Raw genomic sequence first — 20922 nt, 5'->3', positions numbered from 1 at the left:
TTGAATTTGACCACTTTCATTGCAGATGTGAGATGGGTGTCTCCAAGCAGAGCCATCTTTATATTAAGCACATCCTGGTTAGAGCGGTGAAACAAAACACAGTAGAGGTACAAGTTACCGGTGCCTGCACTTTGCCCTGCCCAGTCTGTTGATGCTTTCCACCCCAAGCGTTCAGATGCCCACGCCACAGCTGACTTGGGGCCAAACTGATCTTCACTGGCAGGATGTTGGCTGGCCCCTCACTGGAGTGAGGGCTGGGTACACCCTCCATTTCACTGCCTCAGCTGCAGGGATAGTGAGTTTCAACAACGAGAGCTGCTAGCATCTTAAATTGCCCCATCAAGACTTTCTGCAGCTCCTCTGACGGAAGCTTTTTTAATTCAAAGGGCAGGAGAGCAAGTTAGTCAACAGCTAAAACGTGGATGCATTTGAGCTTATAAAGCAAACAAAATAATGGATGTAATGCTCAAAGTACATCCTTCCTTCACTAGACTTTCATCAAACTTACCTTTGGATTCCCAGCCAGTGAATTGTCACTACTAGCACAAACGCTGTTAAATATACAACTAATAATTTGGTATTAAGGAAGTTAAGCTGCTGAGTTCTTTACTGACACAGCATCACAGCTTTTGTCTCCACAAATTTAAATAAGGCACGTTTAAACAATAGGTTAATTTTCCTTGGCTGTACATCACTGTCTTTGCTTTCTAGTTAAATATGTTCATTGCTGAACAGGGAATGAAGAGGTGTTACTGCAGAAGTTTCGTAAAATAGCAGCTAGTGTATCTGGGGGACTCACAAGGCTGGGCCTCACCCCACTGGATGTACCTGCCTGGGCATCGTCTGGTTTGCTCTGTGGGTGGAGGGTGAGAGACACGGAGAGTCACAGTTCCTCTTCCTACCTGGTGTAAGTGGTTTTCTTTGCAACGATATTCAGCAGCTGCATTTTCACAGCTCCAGTTTGGAGCAGACACTCTTCTGGGCTAATCTGTTACAGCACTGGCGGGGGGCCATAATCATACTATTCCTGAGAAGAGGAATAGTATCGGTCCAAGAGGCCACCAACATGGCCTGTTCTACCAAAGGTGCTTTCTCACCCCTCTCCAAGTGTAGAGCTGCTACTTTCTGGCAGCTAGTTAAAGCTCCCCAGCTCTGTTTGAGAGCCACACCAGTGGTGCCAAAACTACTTTTCTAATGTATCTTAAATTGAAAACAGGAAGTGAATTGCTTGCTTGGCTGCCTACCTAATGTGAGGAGAGATACATGGACCCAGGAGAAGCATCATGTCTCCCTGCATTATGTTCAGACGATACAGGATCTGGCAATTTTGCTTGAGCACTAGAAATCCTTGCCCACCTAAAAACAAGTCCTGAAAAGACAGTGTGTCAGTGAACACATTCACATGTGCATACTCGCCCATTGCAAAGAAAAACCGTAAGATTTTTCAGAACAAGATTGTAATAACATTGATGAAAGTTCCCGTAACAGTTCCTGGATATCTTCCAGAGTAATGAGATCAGTGGCTGAAAAGTACTTCAGGAGCTTTACAAAGCTAAGAGGGATTTACCCCTCGTTACAGCTGGCTGGAGAGCTACAAGAGGGGCATTTGCTCAGGCTCCCAGTGAGAGGAGGGAAGATACTCCACACCCGCTCCTGCCCTGCCTGCTTCAGCTCCACAACTTTCAGACTTGGATTTTGGCAATGGAGGAACCTTATACCAGGAAAATGTAATCGGTTTCACCCACCTCCCTGCCTAGCAAGGAGAGCAGTAAATGTATTTTAATGTTTTGGCTGTGCACTCGCCTAACAGCTAGAACTTTCTGGGAGCTCTAGCTGGATCTGTTACTACGTGCCATGGATCTGTTGCTGCTGCTAATCTTCTGATCATTTAATGGCTCCCTCCAGTTACGAGATGAATCAGCAGTAGGTGTAACATCAACACACATCACTGGAAATGAAGCTCGCTCTTCCCTGCTAGCAAAAAACCTATGGGCTGCAGCACTGCAGGAGAAGGGGGAGCTTCATCCTTGGTGATGAACTCAGCACTTGAAGAACCAAGGGTGACAATTTCATGACCCTGCAAGAGCTGGGCATACCCTTTCAGTAACGAAGGCATCTCCTTGTTTCCTTGCCTGTCTGTGAGCCTGTGCAGAGCCAGCGCAGGCCGTGGCTGTCACTGCATCTGCTCCAGGCTCACTGGGATGCTAGTATCCCCCACCTGTGCGAACCTTTTGCAGAGCATTTAAACATCAGGAAACCCCAGGGCATCAGTGGGAGCTGGGCTGGGGTAAGCAGAAAATCAGGCTCCCTGCCTGTGTACATCCCTGAAGTACACTAGATTTTCCGTGTTGTAAAAGTCCTGTGGAAGCAGGAATAAATGCATTTGTAGGAGCTACAAGGAAATCTCCTAAGCCGAACTCCTAACCACCTGCGGTTTCAGCTACATGAACAGCGGCCACCCGTGGTCTCAGTGATTCTGCTAAAAATATAGCCAAGTCATTTGTAGAAGGAAGCACCTGACATCCCCTTCTCCCACTCCAGGGCTCACTCTTACCCATCCTGAAGAAGTGAGCGTGGGCTGTGTCCCCTCTTGAAGCAGTTTTCTGAACCCATTTTGAGGAAGAAGCCTTTTAAGGAGCTACATTTTCTTCCCATAAGATCCCACACATCATCCTGTGCATTCTCACGTGCTCCCACCTCTGTCTCACCCAACCATGCAGACATCATCTGCATCATAGAAAACCATAATAAACCACCACATTTTCTTTGGAGGCTTTTCAATTTTAATAAATAAGTGGTACAGCGGTGCCAAATCTGTGCATTGGGGCTCAAGAGACAGAGGTTATGTTTCAGGGCTGGTGTTCCTACAGCAATACTGAAAGACTTGATGCCATTTCTGAGGCTGGCAGCTGTGGCTCTGACCTCAGTTGTTGCAGCGTCTTTGCATCGTTACAGAACAGATACTGAAACACAAGAAAAACCTGACATAGACACTGAATTACAAGCTGTGGATAAGGTGGGGATTTAATTCTGTTTAGCTTACATGAACAAGTTGGTATCTCATTCAGCACCAGAGAACTGCTGCTGTTGTAAAAGCATCCTCTGCCTTGCCAGTTCCTCTCCTGTAGGAAACTGCTTCTGTAGGAGAGCACAGGAACTAAATCAGAATATAATCCCTATGTCTTAATACCATCGTGCGTGAGTCACCCTGACATGTTAAGTAGCTGGCTGCATTAGTGCTCAGCAATTTAAACATTCATTTCATGCTTGACAGGAGAAAACATTACATGGACTGGTCATCCTCCTGCCAGGAGATGTGCAGGGAAATGAGATGGGATAATGAGCTTGCCCGTGGCCACTGCCAGAGTGCTCTCTCCAGTTGCAGGTTTGCAGTTGGACTTCCATGGGACTTCAAGCAGAGCATTTCTTCCTTTCAGTGGCACCCATTCTACGTGATCTTGGGTGCAATTTGGAGAAGGGATTTCACAGAGGGATCGAAATCTCCCCTCTCCCCGCGTGCATGCTCGCTGAATGTGCTCTCACAGCACAGCAAAGGACTTCTTCAGACTTTACTCAGAATAATTGAAAGAAGAGGGGAAAAAATAGTGAGTCCACTAACTTTTAATCCCTGCTTTCAACTTAACTCTGCTGCCTGTTACATATTCTTTCCAGAGAAAAGTAGTGAAGTATGCTACAAAACATCCATGTCTAAGCAGAAGCCCCAGCCATGCTTCCAGATGACAATCCCTGAGCAGAGCAGAGGGCACAGAAGTGCCAGGAGCCTGTTTCTGAATTCACCCTCCCTTAGTGGAAAACTTCTGCTGGCATTTGTTGGTTGGACTTTGGGATTTTATAGCGTTACTCTGCTAGCAAAGGCTATAACAAAGGCGTCACTACAATGGCAAAAAGTGCACTGCCAATTTTTGTTTACTTACAGAGCTGCCAGAAGCTATTTACACATACAGCCACGACAGCATTTTGCTAGGACTAGAGATTGTCCCAGAAAATCTGTTATCACCAGTCCTTCACAGGACAGCTATTCCTCCCTCTTCTACCTTCCTAGCGTCATTTATCACTTTGGGAGGTGGATTTATGGTAGCCCCTGTGCTGCTTTGATCATTGCTCCCCACCGAATCAGGTAGGGTCATTACAGAAGCTTTGCTAAATGTTTTGGGCATCTGTCAGCCCTGCTAGTTCCTCTCAGAGCTCTGGACGAGGTGGGCACTCTCCCAGTTACAAACAGCAACAGAGCAGTCTGCTGTGCCCAGTGCCATGGGGCCACTAGCCTAGCAAAAAGCAGGGCCATGCTGTGACTAATGCAGAAATGTAATCCACTCCTCCTTGAAATTTCTCTGTGGAAGAGGAATAAATGCAGAAGTGCTTATAAAAGTTAGCATTATAGCACTTTTCATTTTTTTCAGGGATAATCTGCTTTCCCTCTAAACGCTTAGCCAACACAATGCCTGGCTATTCCCTAAACACCTAAAAAGCAAGTTTCTCTGCAGCCCCATCCAAAGCAGGCCAGTTTTATAATACTCTCTCAGTTTGCTGCAGCTCAAGCAGCGAGAGATGCCTGGCAGTGAGGTACTGCTGCGGCAGGTTTCTTGGGCTGGGGCTCCCGTGTTCAGCTGCATCCCAGCAGAGGCTGGTGTCAGGCTGTGGGGAGCTGCACGTGTCCGTAGGCTGGGCTGTGGGGAGCTGCGCGTGTCCATGGGCTGGGGACAGGTGTCCCACAGGCAGAGCTGTATTTGCTGCTGGCCAGACCATGTACATGTGCTGTTGGGAAGCAACTTGCATGCCACAAATGACACACATTGAATCCTTGCCAAAAAGCACAACCTGCCTCTGGTGCTGCTTCCCCTCCAGCATATGCTTTGTAAGAGCTAATGCTGCCGCCATGGGCTGCTGAAGTTCAAAGTAAACACTGTAATGTGGAGAACAGGGTGACAGTGCTTTGCGTGGCAGGGACAAATCTTAAACACTCTACACAGCTTCAGAAAGATCTGATTTTGGGAGTCTGCCCACAGTTCAGGAAATACAAAACCCTGTAACTGGAGCTGCCAGCACATGGCATAAAGACTATCCCGCTGGGTCTCTGTGGGTGCTCAGAGAGTAAAAACCTGACAGGGAGATCGATACTGGCCCCAGTCCCTCTCCCAGCTGGAGTCCCAGTCCAGTCTGGAGCAGGAAGACCAACAGGATGTGCCCTAACAGCATGTAGGGACATCACAGATCTCTACATTAGCACAGCAGCAGTTTACTTTCCTCTTCCCCTTTCTCAGCAATCCACATGCACTGCTCTGCCAAGAACCGAGCCAGTGCTTGCTGCAAGCTCTCTGCAAAGCCTCCAAGAGCCCCCTTTGAGCTGCAACAGCAAATGCAGAACCTGCCTCTGCATTTGGTATATCTGAGGCTGCTTTTCTTCTGTACGCTACCATGCATTTACTGACACCGTGTAATATCACCCACTCTTTCAGTGTCATGCAACCTTCCTGCAGCTCTTTACATATAGCTTTTACTTGAACTGCAGCGAGTAATTCCTTGTCAGCAGCATCAGGTTGCTGCTGATAATGGGGCAGGATATGTCATCTTAGCAGAGCAGGCAGGGCTCAGCTGAGCCCAGGGAATCCCTTACGCTGCTCAGCTTCTGAGCTGCACAGACCAGATTGGTTTTGGGGGTTCCTGTCTGCAGCATGTAGCAGTGCTGCCTGAAGCTGCTCTGAAGTGGTTTTGAGTTCCTGTGCCTGTTGGAGGAGGGCTGCACTGGGGCCAGGACATGGCCTTTGACAGATTTGTCTCCACGCTTGGCGTTAGTCAGCTTGGCATCAGCCAGAGACGTGGCACGGCACGGAGCAGGCTGCCCCTGCTCCCTGCACTGCTCACATGGGCTGCTGGGCACTGGCTGGCCCCACCAGCAAGGGCCAAAGCTCCAGCTGAGCTCTCGTTGGCATAAACACAATCCTTCCACTCCTAAATAGATACATCAACCCTTATGCTCTCTTTTTACCTTTGCATTGACAGAGTGTCAGAGCCTGACACAGGAGCCGTGTTGACGTAGTCTGGCTCATCATCTGGGCTTTCTCTCTGCAGAGCTGTGAGTGAAGATGGCAAGCACTGATCAGTAAGCGGGTTGATCTAAAAACACATATACGCCATAGACAGGCTGTGCGCTCTGCCAATATTTAGCCTTGCATCGCTGATGTATTTTTGTGCCTGGGCTAAGAAACCGCAGATCACAGTGTCAAGGTCTCCTTGAAGGGGCTTCAACATGGTCACGGCAAATTTGCAAACGCTCTGCAAGCGGCGAGCACAGACAGCTTTTCAGAGCCAGCAGAGACGGACTTAGATTTAATCTAGAGAGTGTGCAAACAGGATAACAAGAATAAGTTTGTTTAGGCAGCTTTCATACCAGAGACAGAAAGCTCCTAAACAGATATATGCAGACATTCACCACTATCTCCCAGGCCAGACTACCTGCTACACTTCACAGGAAGCCACACAGATTAAACTGCTCTTTAAAGGTCAGCTTAAAAAACATGCAGCCCCAATTACTGCAGGAGAGTTGCGGGCTGACCTGCTGGATGTGCGTGCTGCATATTTCTTTGTCGGAGGGGATTACAAGGCTGAGCTTGCACCAGGGCAACTTCAAAATATAAGAGGATGTAAGACACGAAGAGTGACATTCTCCTGTAGCATCCCATGGTCAGTGTTTAGGCACAGCCACCTACATGGTGGCCTTTGGAGTAATAGACATCCCAGCAGCATTCAATTACAAGCGTGTGTAGCAATTTGCAAATTGCCTTAGATGTTTATCACAGGCGACTGGAGAAAACATAACTCAAGATGGGGCCAGTGGCCGCATTACCCGGAGTGTGGTCTATACTTGTTTAGCGTGACAGGCACCCTGCCTATGAGCCTCATCTCTAAATAGTAAACTGCTGAGAACATACCTTCCACTTGCTGGAGTTCCCATACGTGTATCGCTGTGCTGTTCTCATAGTCTACAGCATCATCTGTGATTAAGAACGAGGACACAATGATGCTGAACAGCAAATGGGCTAAAACCAGACCTTTGTCAACCCCCCATCCTACCACCGCACCCAGACCAACCACCCCGTGCACGTGGGTGAGTTTCCAGCCAGGTGGCTGCCGTCCTGCCGCGGATCTGCTGACACTGCCTCATCGCTTTTCCAGCCCTGACCACATGCCTATGTATCTGCAGGCACGGACGGGGATCAGACTGGTCCCTGCTGCTCCTGCCTCCTCTAATCACTCTACAGAGCCAGGCAGAAGCAAGGCAGGCTCAAGCAGTGCAGAAAGTGTTAATGTTAACTCGCTGAAGGAAACCAAACTGACTTCCTATTTTGATTGCAACATTCCAGGACAGAAGCTAGAAGCCCTTAAACAGACACTGTGATCCAACGTCATCCTCCAGTGGCTCACTGGCTGCAGCCTTCTTGGGCTCGACATGATGAGAAACCTCAGCTAGGGGCTAGAGCCATGATCCATCTTGGCTATAACAACAGTAAAAACCTAGAGAAACAATGGCAGACCCCAGAGCTCCAGAACTGCTGCAGAAACCTCCAAGTCAAAGGGATCAGCTTGGAGGTGAGCTCTTGGCCAGTGAGATATCACCACATGCATTTTCCTGCAGAAAGGGGAAACATTCCAGGTCTGCTCTGTGCCTGCAGCAGCCCCTGCACCCTGACTCTGCCGGCCCGGAGCCGATAGGAATCACTGAGCCTGTGGACGAGGGGCTTTTCCCTTGGCTGCGCAGGCTGCTGTCCCTCTCCGCGCTTCCAGATACCTTTGTGCAACAGGCACACACCGCAGCAGCGACACACCTACCTGAATCGGAGCTGTGAGACACTTCAATGACAACGTTTTGATAGGAATGGGAATCCTCTTCTTTCTCTGGCAGAGAGAAGAAAGAGGGGACACAAAGGACTTCAGGAAGCGTAGGTGACCTGGAAAGATCCCTGATCTCCTGCAGGAGAGGGCTGTTTCCCACAACAGAATGCACATTAGGTAAAACATTGTTAGTCTTGGTGACAGCCTACACTGACCCAGGAACAAGGCATCCCCAGTGCAGCTGAACCGGACGATCGCTGCCCCACGGCAGCACCATCTCCAATGCTGCGGAGTGCCAGCCAAGCCTCTTCAGGCACAGCACCACCCGTGGAGTGACCCAAGGACAAATGGAGAAAGCTGGTCCTGAGGCACCATGACTTTGCTTCCAGATAGGAGTAAAACCCAGTAAGCATCATTACTATAGCCCTACAGCAGCCCCTGCAGTGAACAGGAGGAGGGCTGGCTCTGGTGGGGAGTGAATCTCCAGGCTCCCAGCTCAGGGTAACAGCCAGGAGGGAGTTTTCCTTCCCAGAGAGTGATAACCTTGCGACTGTGGTGTCTTCTTGGGCTTATTCTCAGTTTCTGGGAAGGAACTGAGCCCCAATCCAAGCATGTAAAATCTAATAGCATCTAGAATCAAGATTTGCTTGAAAGAATTTAAAACCCTGAGCCCTTCATTCTGTTGCTGGTTATATCAGCTCTCTGGGTGTGCCCGTAAGCAGCCAAACCACATGAGTCCCTATATTGCTAACCTCAAAACCTGCATCCACTGGTGCTGCCACCACTGACACCCAGCAGTTGGTATGGTCATGGCACCTAAGCTGGAAAAGTTTGCTGGCAGTGAGTGCAGTAAGCACCGCTGCTGCCCACCTCACAACCCTCTGCTGCATCTCTAAAGGCTCAAAGAGGAGAAGCACTGAGGTCGACTGACCTCAGCCAGGACAGGCAGCCCCTCCGTGGGCCAGGGCTCTGCTGGCCAAGGCCACACTGGGCAGGAGGGGAAGGCATTAGCCAACTGAGCCACTCTGAGCAGCTCTGCAACAGCTACACACTGTCACTACCTCTAGGTAGTCCTCAGCCACTGAAAGCATTACAACTAATAAGAGTCACGAAGACGTTCATAGGAACACATTCAGGTTTCTCTTTCTCCCCTTTTTGTTCTGCCCCCCCCCCCCCCCCTTTTTTTTTTAATGTAAATTCTTTTGGTAAACAAGATGCTTTTTCTCTTTTTTTTTTCCCCCCTCCCCCCCAGTCTCTTTAAATAAAGAATGCGATTCATGTTTTGAAATTAGTTTTGGATAAAAATAGATTGATGTCTGAGTCAGCACAGGGAAGTGCTGAGTACCCAGGGAGGTGAAAACATTTCACAGATGCAATATTTGCCTTGAAAAGATACTCTGAATGGAGCAGTGTGTTTCATCCCACCTTCATTCACTAGCTTCATCAACCAAGCACACAAAATATTTGAAGGTGTCCCTTTGGCGAAAAGCTTCTGGATGAGGACAGGTCCTTCCCTGTGTGCCTGGGCAGGACGCTGCGGGGCCGCAATCTCTGCTCATGCAAACCACACTGAGCTAAGAACAGGGAAGCGGCCACGTTACCCCATGTGCTCTTGCAGCAATGGAGAATCTGCTGCTGCCCAGAGATGAAACAGCAGGAACAAAGTGTCTTGTGCAATGGGAGACAGAGATGCATTTATGCTGTCCTGCTTATAGCCAACAGACGAACTGGTGGGAGCTTGGGCGTCCCTCAAGCCCCACGGCTCTGCTACCCCCCTTAAGGAGCGTGTCTCCCGGACCCATCCTTGCTCCAGGCCATGCAGCAATAACACCCAGACCTAGGCAAGAGAAGCCTTGTGAGCTCAGTGGAGCCCTGGGACTGCCGGGCTGGTGGCTGGAGAAGGAACCCATCTCACTCATGTGGAGACCTTACCATTGGGTGGTCTGAAGAAACTGGCACAGTTGTAGTAATCCAGAGATATGGGCTCCCTGCGAGAAGAACAGCCACCATTAGCTTCTCCTGCCTGAGGCAGCCCACAGGCTTCCCAGCCTGAGCTATAAGAGCCAGGACCGTGCTGGGACCAGTATGGCTCTGCTCCATCGCACTGGTGGGCAGCAACCAGCTACTTACACGTAGGCAGCGTCCTCTTGCAGGTAGTCCTCTGCAAGCACAGAGGGTTTGCCATCAGCACGCCGTACCACTGCAGAAACCCAAACCGCCATCCCAGAGCACAGCTGGACAAATCCCCCGCGCACAGCTAGAGCAGATGGCCCCAGCAGCCCGAACGCCTTGGCACAGCCCCGAAGCCCATCCACAAACAAAGCCTGGAGGCTGGAGGCAGGGCAGGCAGCCCCAATCCACCCCAGGCCTGGAGAAAACCAGGGCTCATCGCCTCTCATGGACAGAGCCCGCCAGCTGGCAGGGAGATCAGGAATATTCCTCCAGTTTGGGAAATGAGAGCACAGCCCCATACGCCAATAATCCTCTTAGGGCAAGCGCCAGCTCACGCTCCATGGGAGAGAGCAGGGGGCTTGCAAGCATCCCGTCCCCCTCCATCCTGGCTGTTAATCAGATCAGTGCATGTCTTATAAAGCAATCACTAAATTAACCAAGCTGGAGCTCTGCTAGCTGCAGCAGTGGCTGCCTGCATGCTCCCTGCCGGCTCTCAGCCCCGGTAAGCTCTCAGCACCTTGGCAGCCTTCCCCCCCAAAATCCGGCCACCCAGCTGCACCATTTACCTGTCAGGAAGTTCTGGTACCTGCACTCGGTCCGGCTCCCTGGGAAAAAGCAGAGAGCACGTTACGCTCCGGCTGAGCGATGGGAGCGGTTCAATGACGGGGCCACCAAGCATTTAGGGGCCGTGGGCCGTGGCTGCACAGTCAGATGCCCCAGGGCAGAGGGGCTGGGACAGCCAGGGGTGTCATTTCACATAAACTGGCCCCATGGCTCTAACCGGGACTGGGCAGCTGCAGCAGGACGAGCACTGGATTTTAAACTCAGACCCAGGTTAGATCTTGTAAAGGGTCGCTGCGCACCATCACGGGTAGGTGCTAGTAACAGGAGGGAATTTTATTACTGCTCGGCTTGTTTCCAGGATAACCCCCCGGTCCAGCAGCGAGTAACCAGCCTCTCACAGGCTCCATCTTCCCAAGACCGGTGGGAGCTCCCAGCTGGCACCTATACAAATCATGTTTGCAACATCCCCACTTTGGGATTTCACGGTAGGTGCTTCCCCTGTGGCCACGTGGATGGGGAATGCATTAAACCAGCGCCCATCCCGGGGGAGATGCTCACCGTATCCAGCGTGCCGGGAGGCACTGAGTTCCTTGGTGGTTTTCCTGAAAGAAAGAAAAGGGAAGTAAAATCCCAGGTCTGAGCAACCGTCCCGGGGCTCACAAACCACAGCAGTGACTAAGCCAGAAGGACCGTCTGTGAAACCTCCCTGTGAGGTTAGAACGGGGCTCACACTGAGCGATGGGAGCTAAAGAGTTTGGGGTCAAATCCCAAGATGGGAATAACTATGCCTGAATATTGCAGCAGAGTTACTGTGTCTGTATAGTTCTTGGGGGTTTTAGAGATAGGGAGAAAGGTATTTCTCTTGTCAAACCACTTATAAACAAAGAATGGCCATTTATTTTTCGTGATGTACCTGTTCTGCACAGCCCCAGCTCATCTCCTTGGGTCTGATTTAAATGGTTGCCAGTAGGATGCGGTCAGACTGAAGAAAATCCACAAAAATGCACAAAAACCCACTGTCGACCATCAAAAAATTAATCGACCTGATCTAGCTGAAGATGTTCCTGCTCACTGCAGGAGGGGCTGGACTAGATGACCTTTAAAGGTCCCTCCCAATCAAACTATTCTACGATTCTTGCAGTATAGCCCAAGCCACATCCATAGGGTCCAGAACCCAATCCCAAATCTTGAATATTCATGTATGTTGGGTGAAATTCATCCAATCCTGGCCCTACAGCTAGATTTTGTTCGAGGTTTTTTTACCTACCTTGCTATTGATAAGTTTTCAGGCTCCTTAATTTGTTCCAGCCTTCGGGTCGTAGCTAGCACCAAGAACAAAATGAGGTGTTAATTATTACGGCAGCAGCAGATATTTCAAAGAGCATCCACCAGAGGGGATTCCTCCGTACTGGCAAGCATTTTTCTAATGCATCCCAAAATAGCTTCCAAATCGTTCCTTGAAAGTTCAGAAATGGCCAAACCAGGAAACAAATAGAGGCAAAGCTGGTGCCCATTGCCCGCAGAGCCAGCAAACCCACACCGGAGGAAGCTGCTATCCCAACTGCTCCCTTTTTGCCTGTTCTCCCCCAACCCTGCTTGATGGGGGGGCCTTTCCCATGCTCAGCACCCCCCCTTCGCCCTGCACCCGCAGGTTGTGAGCCTCGGGCGGGCTGGGCTCCAGCAAAGGCTCGTAGGGGGGTTATGGGGCTCAAGCCCAGCAGGGTCCCAGGGGTCGGAGCGGCCCCGCAGAGCCTGTCTGCGGGTGGTGACATTTAATACAGACTGTCAGCAGCTGATTTCAGGATAAAAATGAAAAGGTCAGCACCTTACCCAACTTGCTGGAGGAAGCAGCAAGAGGGTGATGGTAAATGAGTCACTCCTAGCGATTCGGGTTCACCCACACGGGTGAGCTTGGAGGAGCCCAAGTGAAGATGCTGCATTTCAGTGACGTTGCTTTTGTGATTTATTTTCAATGTCAAGGGACATCTTTTTCCTAGAGCTCAGAACTTGCATCCCCAGAAGCATCTAAGCTGGCTTTGACAATCTCGGTCTTACATCATTTCACCGCCTGGCTTCAACGTGACCCTTGTATTTTTACCCCACCGCAATTCCCTGCGTGCAGGACCCCCACCCCGCAGCACAGGAGCCCCGTGCAACATTCGTACTCACTGGAATGGAATCGAATCACCTCAAACGTCTGCTGCCCTTCAAGCCTGGGAAAAATAGAGGTACAACCTCAGCAGAAGGTGGGGGTCTGTGACACGGAAAATCAGTGCAAGCCCTCCCCACTCGGCGAGCGGAGGGAAGAGGGCAACAGCCTCCAAACTGGGTTTAGTGAAACGCCGAGGCACGCTGCTCAGCACGTCACGCAGGACTCGTGTGAGCTGGGAGCAGTTTTGTAGACCCTTCTCTGACCCTTTAAAATCAAGATGTGCTTCTGAGCCATTGCCAGAGCAGCCAGCAGAGGGAAGGACACAGGGACAATTCCAGCTCCAATGCTTTATGGACCAGTTAAGGCCAGAAGAGCATTTTCACCCACAAAATCCATGGTTGTTCACCCATGAAATGGCTTCAAACCACACTGCTTCACCTCTGCTGCTGTCCCTGCCCCTCCTAACATGCCTAGACATCAACCTGAAATAACATACGTGATCAACAATAAAAATAACATATGCCCAGGAACCTCTTTACATTTTAGTTAGAGCCACTCTTCGGAGCACAAGAGGATTCAGCAGCTCCTCTGCTGCAGATGCACAGAGGCACTTGCCAACTCTGATTTTGGGACCCTGAAAGCACCCCTTTCCCCCCACTCCTCTCCCTTAAGTCACCCCCCATCCCAAGCTGGTATTCACAGCTCGGGGCTGGCGGGGAGATGAGATGTCAGGAGACCTCCTGGCGAAGTCTGTAAACGCGTAGAGTTAAACCCCTTTGCCTGCAAAAAAGCCCTAACTAACCCAAAACAGAGCTCTCAAGGGAGCACACAATAGCACGAGCCTGAAGTCAAACCACCTAACCATCCAGTTAGGAATTTCCAGAAGCTGGGATGGCTCAGTACAAGCCCGCAGGATGGTGCCTGCGCTGGCTTTCCCAACGATGGACCACACCAAAGCCCTTCCCCCATCCTGGAGCAGAAGCAAACACCCCAACCCCACGGAGGCCTTTGCAGAGCCCCTCTGCACCACATTTGCTCCTATATCAAAGGTTACAAGCCAGCTTTTTTTTTTTTTCTATTATTCAGCTGTGGTTTGTCTGTTGCTGAAGGAAATAAGGGGGTGTGCGTGTGTACATGATGCGTTTCCTTCGCTGCTTATGCTGCAGGTCGGTGGTTGCTCTGGCACAGGGTCCCACTGGCACCAGCCAAAAGCAGGGTCTTGTTTGTGAAGTTACCAACCCCTGTCCCTCACCCTGGGGCACGACAGGACAGGATAAGGACTTGCCCTTCCAATTCTCTGAGACTTTTTTTCCAGCTAGTTAATGACTCACAGGTATCACAGTCAGAGCTTCAGTTTCATTTTGGATTATTCTTTGGAAAGGCAGCGCCCTGGGCTGGGGCTCACCATCCTCCACGCCCCATTCTGGGGTTCCTTCATTTTATATCAATCCAGATTTCAGCTGGGAGGCATGGAATGGGTCTGGCTCCAGCCAGGGTCTCACCCGGGTGAGCTATTTGGGGGAGAAATGTGACTGTGAAAGGCAACTTACTGGTTCGTCCTCTCACTTGGCTGCTTCTCTCGCTTGGTGGCTGGAAGACAAAGGGGAAAAAAAAGCTCTTAGAAAAGGATGACTTGGGAGTTAAAGATCAGAAAGACCAACAGAACACATTTGCAAAACTTCTGCAACCAGAAGCATGAGAGGACAGCGGAGGCAGAGAGCAGCAGTTGCGATAGGGATTTCATTAATTTTTTTAAACCATGTTTAAATCGTAGTATTTGTCTCAGACACCGCAGAGCAAGCCAGGATTCCCGTCTCCAAAGCCCCAGACTGCAGCCTCTCTCCCCCAGCATAACCCACCCAGTGCCCAGAGGTGGGCTTGAAGCCCCACTGGGGTGGTTGCTCACCCCACTCAATTTATAATTAATGGATATATGAATTTATCCCCCAGGCTCTCCTTCTGTGCCTGCCTTCCCCCTGCCTGTCTGCCCCAGAATCTCTGCAGGATTTGTGCATCTGGAGCTGGCCCTCCTGGGTCGAGTGTCCCACAGCCACCCCCCACGGTGACTATGGGCAGGGGTCTGCAGCCCATGGTGTTGTACCCACCCTGGGGAAGGGGTGCTGCAGGGGTGGGGGGTCCTTCCACCACCTCAACTGCTCTCCGGCTGCCAGCAGAGACCCTTCCCAGCTCAAGGTGCTGGAGCATCCTGGTGAGGGCGGCATTCCCCGCGCCTGCACATGGCTGAGCAGAACCAGACCCACCCAGAGGGCACATCCCGAGAGGAAAGGGTCAAGCTAGCGTGCCCCCCCCCCCCCCAGGACCCCAAAGCACAAGGACAGGGCCTTACCGGAGAGCTGGCACTTGACGCAGAGGCTGACAGCGGCCCCGAGCAGCATCAGCGCGGCTGCCCACAGCAGCTCCAGCTGCGCCATGGCCTGGCTGCATCCAGCCTGAAACACAGCGGCGAGGGGACCCCGTGAGCATTGAGGGCACGTCGCTCGGAAAGCTCTTACCCCCCGAAGGGCCACGTTGCCTTCACACCCCCAAAGAACTGGCCATTCGCTGAGGACACAGAAGAGACTTTAAAATTATTTCACAGGGCGGCGGAGGCAGCGCCCTTTCCCCACGCTGCTCCGGTCCGAGGGGCTACCCACACACGTTCCACACCAGTAACACCTGAGCACACCCCGGGGCTGAGCCCTCGATTCATTGTAGGGAAAGAGGGTCACGGGGTTCCCCTCAGGGCACTGGCACAAAGAGGAAAAACCCACTTGAATTTACTCGTTCCCAATCCCCCGAAACCCACATTGCCATCATCAAACGTTGTCAGCAGATACTATTTTTTCACATCTAGAGGACAGGGCAAAAAGGGAGGCACGCGGAGATGCTCAGAGCTGCCAAGACCTTTGTGCAAGACATTCTGGCTCTTTCCCTGCAGCACAGAATTACTTTCAATGTTAAATTCCCCACACTTATTTTTTCTGCATTGAGCTGGCCCGGACACCGGCTCTTCCCCTCCTTCCCACGACAGGCTCTTCCACAAACAGCAGCTAACATTTTGCAATCATCAGTATCATTTGGCTTCAATTTCTTCCTTTAAAATACAAAACCTCCTATAAATATCACAGAAAACAGCCTGCTGGGACTGAGACAGATGATTTAGCCCATTCCTATTCCCTAGGGCCAGCTTTTCCTTACTTACAGATTATTTTAATTTATTTTTGTTTTTAATAAACTTCTCGTTTGGCACCTAGGGATAGAGATGCTTTAGCTTGCCAAAGGCCAGCACGTTGTCATTCTGCCTGGTGGGAAGCTTCGCTCCTGCCTGACTTCAATCTCCTTTATTACCACTGAAGCCTGCGCTGTAATCAGTAGAGCCACTGTGAATGGGGGGAGGAAATATATATATATGCACATACATATAATTAATAATTGAAATATTAAAGCATTAAGTATTAATACAGTCATTATAAATATATGTATTATAAGTATAGTTAAATATATAAACATAGATTTATAGAAATGTAAATAATAAAGAATTTAAAATATCAATAACAGACCACAGAAAACAGCAGCCTGATTCTGCCCTGCTCAGCACCTTTTGCCTCCGCTTGCATAAAGCGGAATAAACAGCATTTCTCTGCCCAAACTGCAAGCCGCTGCCGCTCCACCAGCCCGTTCGCATGGGAGAACCCTCAAAGCCCCCACCCACCCCCGCCCAGCAGCCACACGAGCATCCTCCTGCCCAGTGCTGTGGCCAAGGATGCTGGTGGGAGGTTTGTGGTCCAGCTTGGCACTGGAGTCCTGGTCTTACACAGGTATCCTAATTACCAGGGCGCAGTGTAAATCCGTGTGGGGCAGGGGAAGGAGAAGACAGGCACAGCCTCCTGAGCACCTTGCTCTGCCCCTGCCAGGAGGGAGCCATCGCCACAGGGCAGTCGGGGCTTGGTGCCAGCATCCTCTCCAGCATCCTCTCAGCGCTGCCTGAACACCGCCTGGCTGCCCAAGAGTGACCCGACACCCAGCAGGATGTCAACTCATCCTTTGTTGAGAAAAATGGGTGTATTTCTACTCTTTGAGGCTGCTGGCCTCCCAGCACTCATGCCACTGTGGCTTTGCTCTCTATAGACCCCCAGAGGCCTTTCCTTCCTTTCTTAGGAAAATGGGATGAGTAATTTTAAATTAACTGTGTGCCCAGACCCCCCCAGACCCACCCTGGAGGCGGGGGACCAGCACCCCCAGCCACAGCTGGGACGTCAGGGACAGAGCCTGGTCAAACCCATGTGGTTTCTCACATCATTTTCCCTTGGCTCAGCATCCCCCCTGGAAATCACGAGCCGTGGATCATCTCTAAAGCATCTGCAAGAGGCAGCTAAGGGAAGCTGGCCTGAGGCCGGTGACCAAAATTCATTATACAAAGGGCTGTAACACTGTTAGTTTGGGGGAGGGGGGGTTGCCCTTTTTTTTTTAAAAAAAATAATAAATTAAAGTAAAGATAAGGTGGAGCTGAAGGCGCCTGACACCACTGACCTAGTTTGTAGCGCTGTAGGAAGGCCAGCATCTCCCTTCTAGACCCAGTTTTATCTCTGCGGTGGGGCAGTATATCAGCAAAGCCAGGCTGCTCCCGAGCCCCCAGCCCCACAAGACCACCACCAGCTGTTACCCACCACGGCTGCCCTGCAGGGCACCACACATCCCATCCCCATCACAGCATCCCTGCAGCAAAAGCTCCCACAGGCACCAAGCCATGAGCACCCCACCAGCCTGGGGGGTCTTGTGTTCACCGAACACCCGAGCCCATGGAAATCCTCCCTTCTGGTACAAAACCTCCTCTCGGCAGGAGCTGATGGAAGGAGGTGATGAACAGACTGATGACAAGCAGAAGGCTGGAGGCACTTACTCACGGCTGGCGGGATATAAATAAAATATTTGGAAGGCTGAACATGCTTCCCTGGCTCTCCGACTTGGGGAGAGGAGAATAAACAGCCTCCAAGCACCCAGGTCTGTGGCAAGATCCATGTGTATCAGAAGGACGCGCAGTCCCGCTCATCTGGGAATGCACCCTGGCTTTCAAGATGCTAAATTCAAACATGGGGGAAACCAGGTTCCCAGCTAGTTTCAGGAGCAAGATGCAGACAGCATCAAAATGCCCCGTTCTGTTTATACTCTTCTCTGTTCTTCTTTTGTTTTTTTTTTTTTCTCCCCCTTTTTGCACCAGCAGAAGGTTCTTCTTGCACGAGGGAGCTGGTGTGGCCACAGCACGTGCTGCCGGCGGTGCAATCCCCCGGGATTGCACCTGAATAAGCGATTCCAGGGAAAGACAACGTTGTGGGCTGGATAAACAGTGATGCCCGCAGCACCGCAGCGAGGGGGGAGCCTGCCTGCCCCAACAGGGGCTGCTTGTCTCATGACAATTTTTTTTTTTTTTTTTTTAATGGGAAGAGTTAACGAACTTGCAAGTGATCATTCACCCTGTACACGTTAGGTGTTTTTTCAGCCCAGCTGCTGGTGCAGAAGGTTTCTAGTCCTAAATTAAGGATTCACGCCCGTTAACAGGGCTCACGATGAACAGTCAAGGGAAGAAGAGGCTGCTTTACCAGGGAACACAGAAAGATCCCCTCCTTTTAAATCTACTAAAGCAAAGAGCGAGAGTACATGGACACCATTAATCCGGCCAAGAGAGAAACACCAAAGTGAGCAAAGCTGTTTAAATTTAAATAAGACAATACTGGCTTATATAGTGTGGGGGTATACGCTGGATATGCACAGGCTAGAAATAAAAATCCCTAATGGATGGAAAGTCTGGAAGAACTTTCCAACAGCAGCAGCAGTGGGAAAAAGCTCACTTAAAACCCCTTTAACGGTACTTAAAATGTACTTAAACTTTTTGCTGAAAAACGAGGAGGCTGAGGAATGTGTTGATGTGGCATCGGCAGAAAGGGGTGGGTTTCTGCAAGATCGTTTCTCACAAAGTCATCTTAGCCCCGTGCAGGCATCAAGCCCACCCCCAAGTTCATATTGCAAGATAAAGACAGAAATCGCAGATTAATGCAATTTATTTAACCCCTTTGAAAAAAAAAAAAATACCCAAAAGGCAAGTATAAAACAGTCGTCTTCTTTCCTCTCCAGGAAGTTTTGTAGCCTGCACCAGTTTGCAATAAATTAAACTAATTCAGACTGATTGGATGAGTCACTGGCATGAAATATAAAGCGGAGCTAAATTAAGGTTTATTTAAAACCTTGCCATATGAAATTTAGCACACTGACTTGTTGAACAGATGCAATATTCAACTTGACTCCATGTCTTGAACGTTTCTAAGAAAGGAAATGCTACTTTCTGTTTGTCTGTGCTGCAGAAAGTCCTATCCATTTAGAAATTAAAGTCTCAGACGAAGGAGCTCCTGTGGTTGGAGCCACTTCAATGACCAGCATGAGCCTGTGGAAAAGCTCCTTTCCAGAGGTCTGCACATCCCATTTCCTACCAGAGCTTTTATGCCAGTGTTCAGTTTTCTTAGGAAAGCTGCTGCCATAGAGATAAAGTCTGGTTTTCCACAGCTATTCAAGCAGAGCGTGCTTTATCTTATACCAGGGGAGCGGTAGATGCATTTTAGTAGAACACAGGACGAGAGGGAAAATTGGAATTGATAAATCAACTTTCACATGGATTATCGCTTTGCAAAATGCTTTAAAAACCCTCAGGTGGAAAATACAGTGGGAAATCCTAACTGCAACAAGCACGCCAGCATAAGGACATAATTCATAGAAATATCCTGTATTTGCCCTTAACTTCCCCCATTTCAGGCAGCATCAAAGCCATGAAGCGTCCTTCGCCACCACTGCGGAGCCCAGGGGAACGCCACGGTAGGAACTACAGATATCGGCAACCCGTATGTACGTAACTACGTCTCCTACATAGTCCAAAGCAACGAAAACGAGCCAATAACACACAAGATTATCCCATCAGAATCCTGTTTTGCTAAAGTGTCTGCCTCAAGTGTCTACCTCATGGCCCGTATTACACTGAACATTGATCACAAGAGAAAACTGATGGAGAGACAAAGCTCCTTCCCTCTAGGATCAGCAATTTCAAGGACTTCTGTGCAGTAAAATAAATACATTCATACACACAATGCCAGCCAGCCCTGAAACCGATGGAAATCCCAGAAAGCACAGGTCAGTTCAGCCATTTCATAGGATTGGCTTTGGAGGGGGAAGCAGCATGGTCTGCAGCGGTCCCAGAAGCAGGACCAAAGAGATTTGGGATAAGGGCAGCTCGGTCTGAATCTTCCGGAATATTTTAGTAGATGTAAATGCAGAAATAACGTAATGAAAAACCAGCCATGTTACCATCAGCAGGTGGGGTAGGAAGATTTGAAGAATAATATTGTAAAACGGGCAGTCTAGGCTGTACGGGCAGAGTCTCATCTTGGGTCTAGAGGGGTGTAAATGCTGCCGAGATATTTGGTACCTTTCGTACCTTGGAGCTTGTCAGGCAACAGCCCCCAGCTGCAGTGAGGGGTAACAGCCAGCACACGGCTTTCCAGAGGGGTTTTACAGGGATGACCTTGAACTCTATATAAAGGTCACCGAGATCTAGCTGAGGCTCTCTGAGCTCACCAAAATCAGTGGGGCACCCCAAAAGCCTTCACACGACCCCCACGCACCCCCAGGCACCCTTCTCTCCCCATCCCACCTTACCCTCAGCCGCTCGTCCCCATCTGTCCCATCTCCTCCTGCACGGTCACACGCCACCAGCACTGGAGCCGGTTCCTCCCGGGCTCGTTCACCAGCTTCTGGTTTCCTGTCATCATCTGAATCACCAACCCCAACATCCGCCGCTCGGCCACGCAGCCCCCGGCCGGCACACAAGGGGGACCCGCGGGTGCCGCTTGCACCAACTCACCCCGCGCAGCCGCTCACAGGAGCCTCTCGGCGCATCTGCCCGGGGCAAGAGGATGGGGCTTGGATGGTGGGGAACCACAGATGCCACCAAGGTCCCTTCCCAAGCAGCACCCGAGTTTCAGACGGGGCTGGTGCCCCCAAAAAACATTCAAGTTTCCTTTTAGCAAAGAGCCTCGGCAAGATTTAACACCACACACTGGAAGCGGCAGATGCTGCGCGGGAAAACTCGCGGCAGATAAAGCAAAGAGCAAATCCTCACTTAATTTTTACAGAAAAGATAC

The 20922-nt window shown here is 50.4% G+C and overlaps 1 protein-coding gene across 1 annotated transcript; it reads right to left on the bottom strand.

Moving 5' to 3' along the window:
- Positions 1-2760: 2760 nt before the first annotated feature.
- Positions 2761-20569, bottom strand: LAT2 (linker for activation of T cells family member 2). Its single transcript, XM_037375100.1, has 13 exons — positions 20438-20569; positions 15087-15189; positions 14290-14329; positions 12757-12800; positions 11855-11909; positions 11146-11189; positions 10590-10628; positions 9982-10012; positions 9784-9839; positions 7849-7914; positions 6951-7013; positions 6008-6092; positions 2761-3138 (listed from the first exon to the last, which is right to left on the bottom strand). Exons 2-13 carry the CDS (start codon positions 15169-15171, stop codon positions 2865-2867), a joined length of 882 nt encoding a protein of 293 aa, XP_037230997.1. The 5' UTR covers positions 15172-15189; positions 20438-20569; the 3' UTR covers positions 2761-2864.
- Positions 20570-20922: the final 353 nt, after the last annotated feature.

Source organism: Falco rusticolus, chromosome 1, assembly GCF_015220075.1.
Source record: "Falco rusticolus isolate bFalRus1 chromosome 1, bFalRus1.pri, whole genome shotgun sequence".
In the NCBI taxonomy this organism is placed as follows: domain Eukaryota; kingdom Metazoa; phylum Chordata; class Aves; order Falconiformes; family Falconidae; genus Falco; species Falco rusticolus.
Note: the sequence above shows the minus strand (reverse complement) of the source record. Positions and strands in the feature narration are given on the sequence as shown.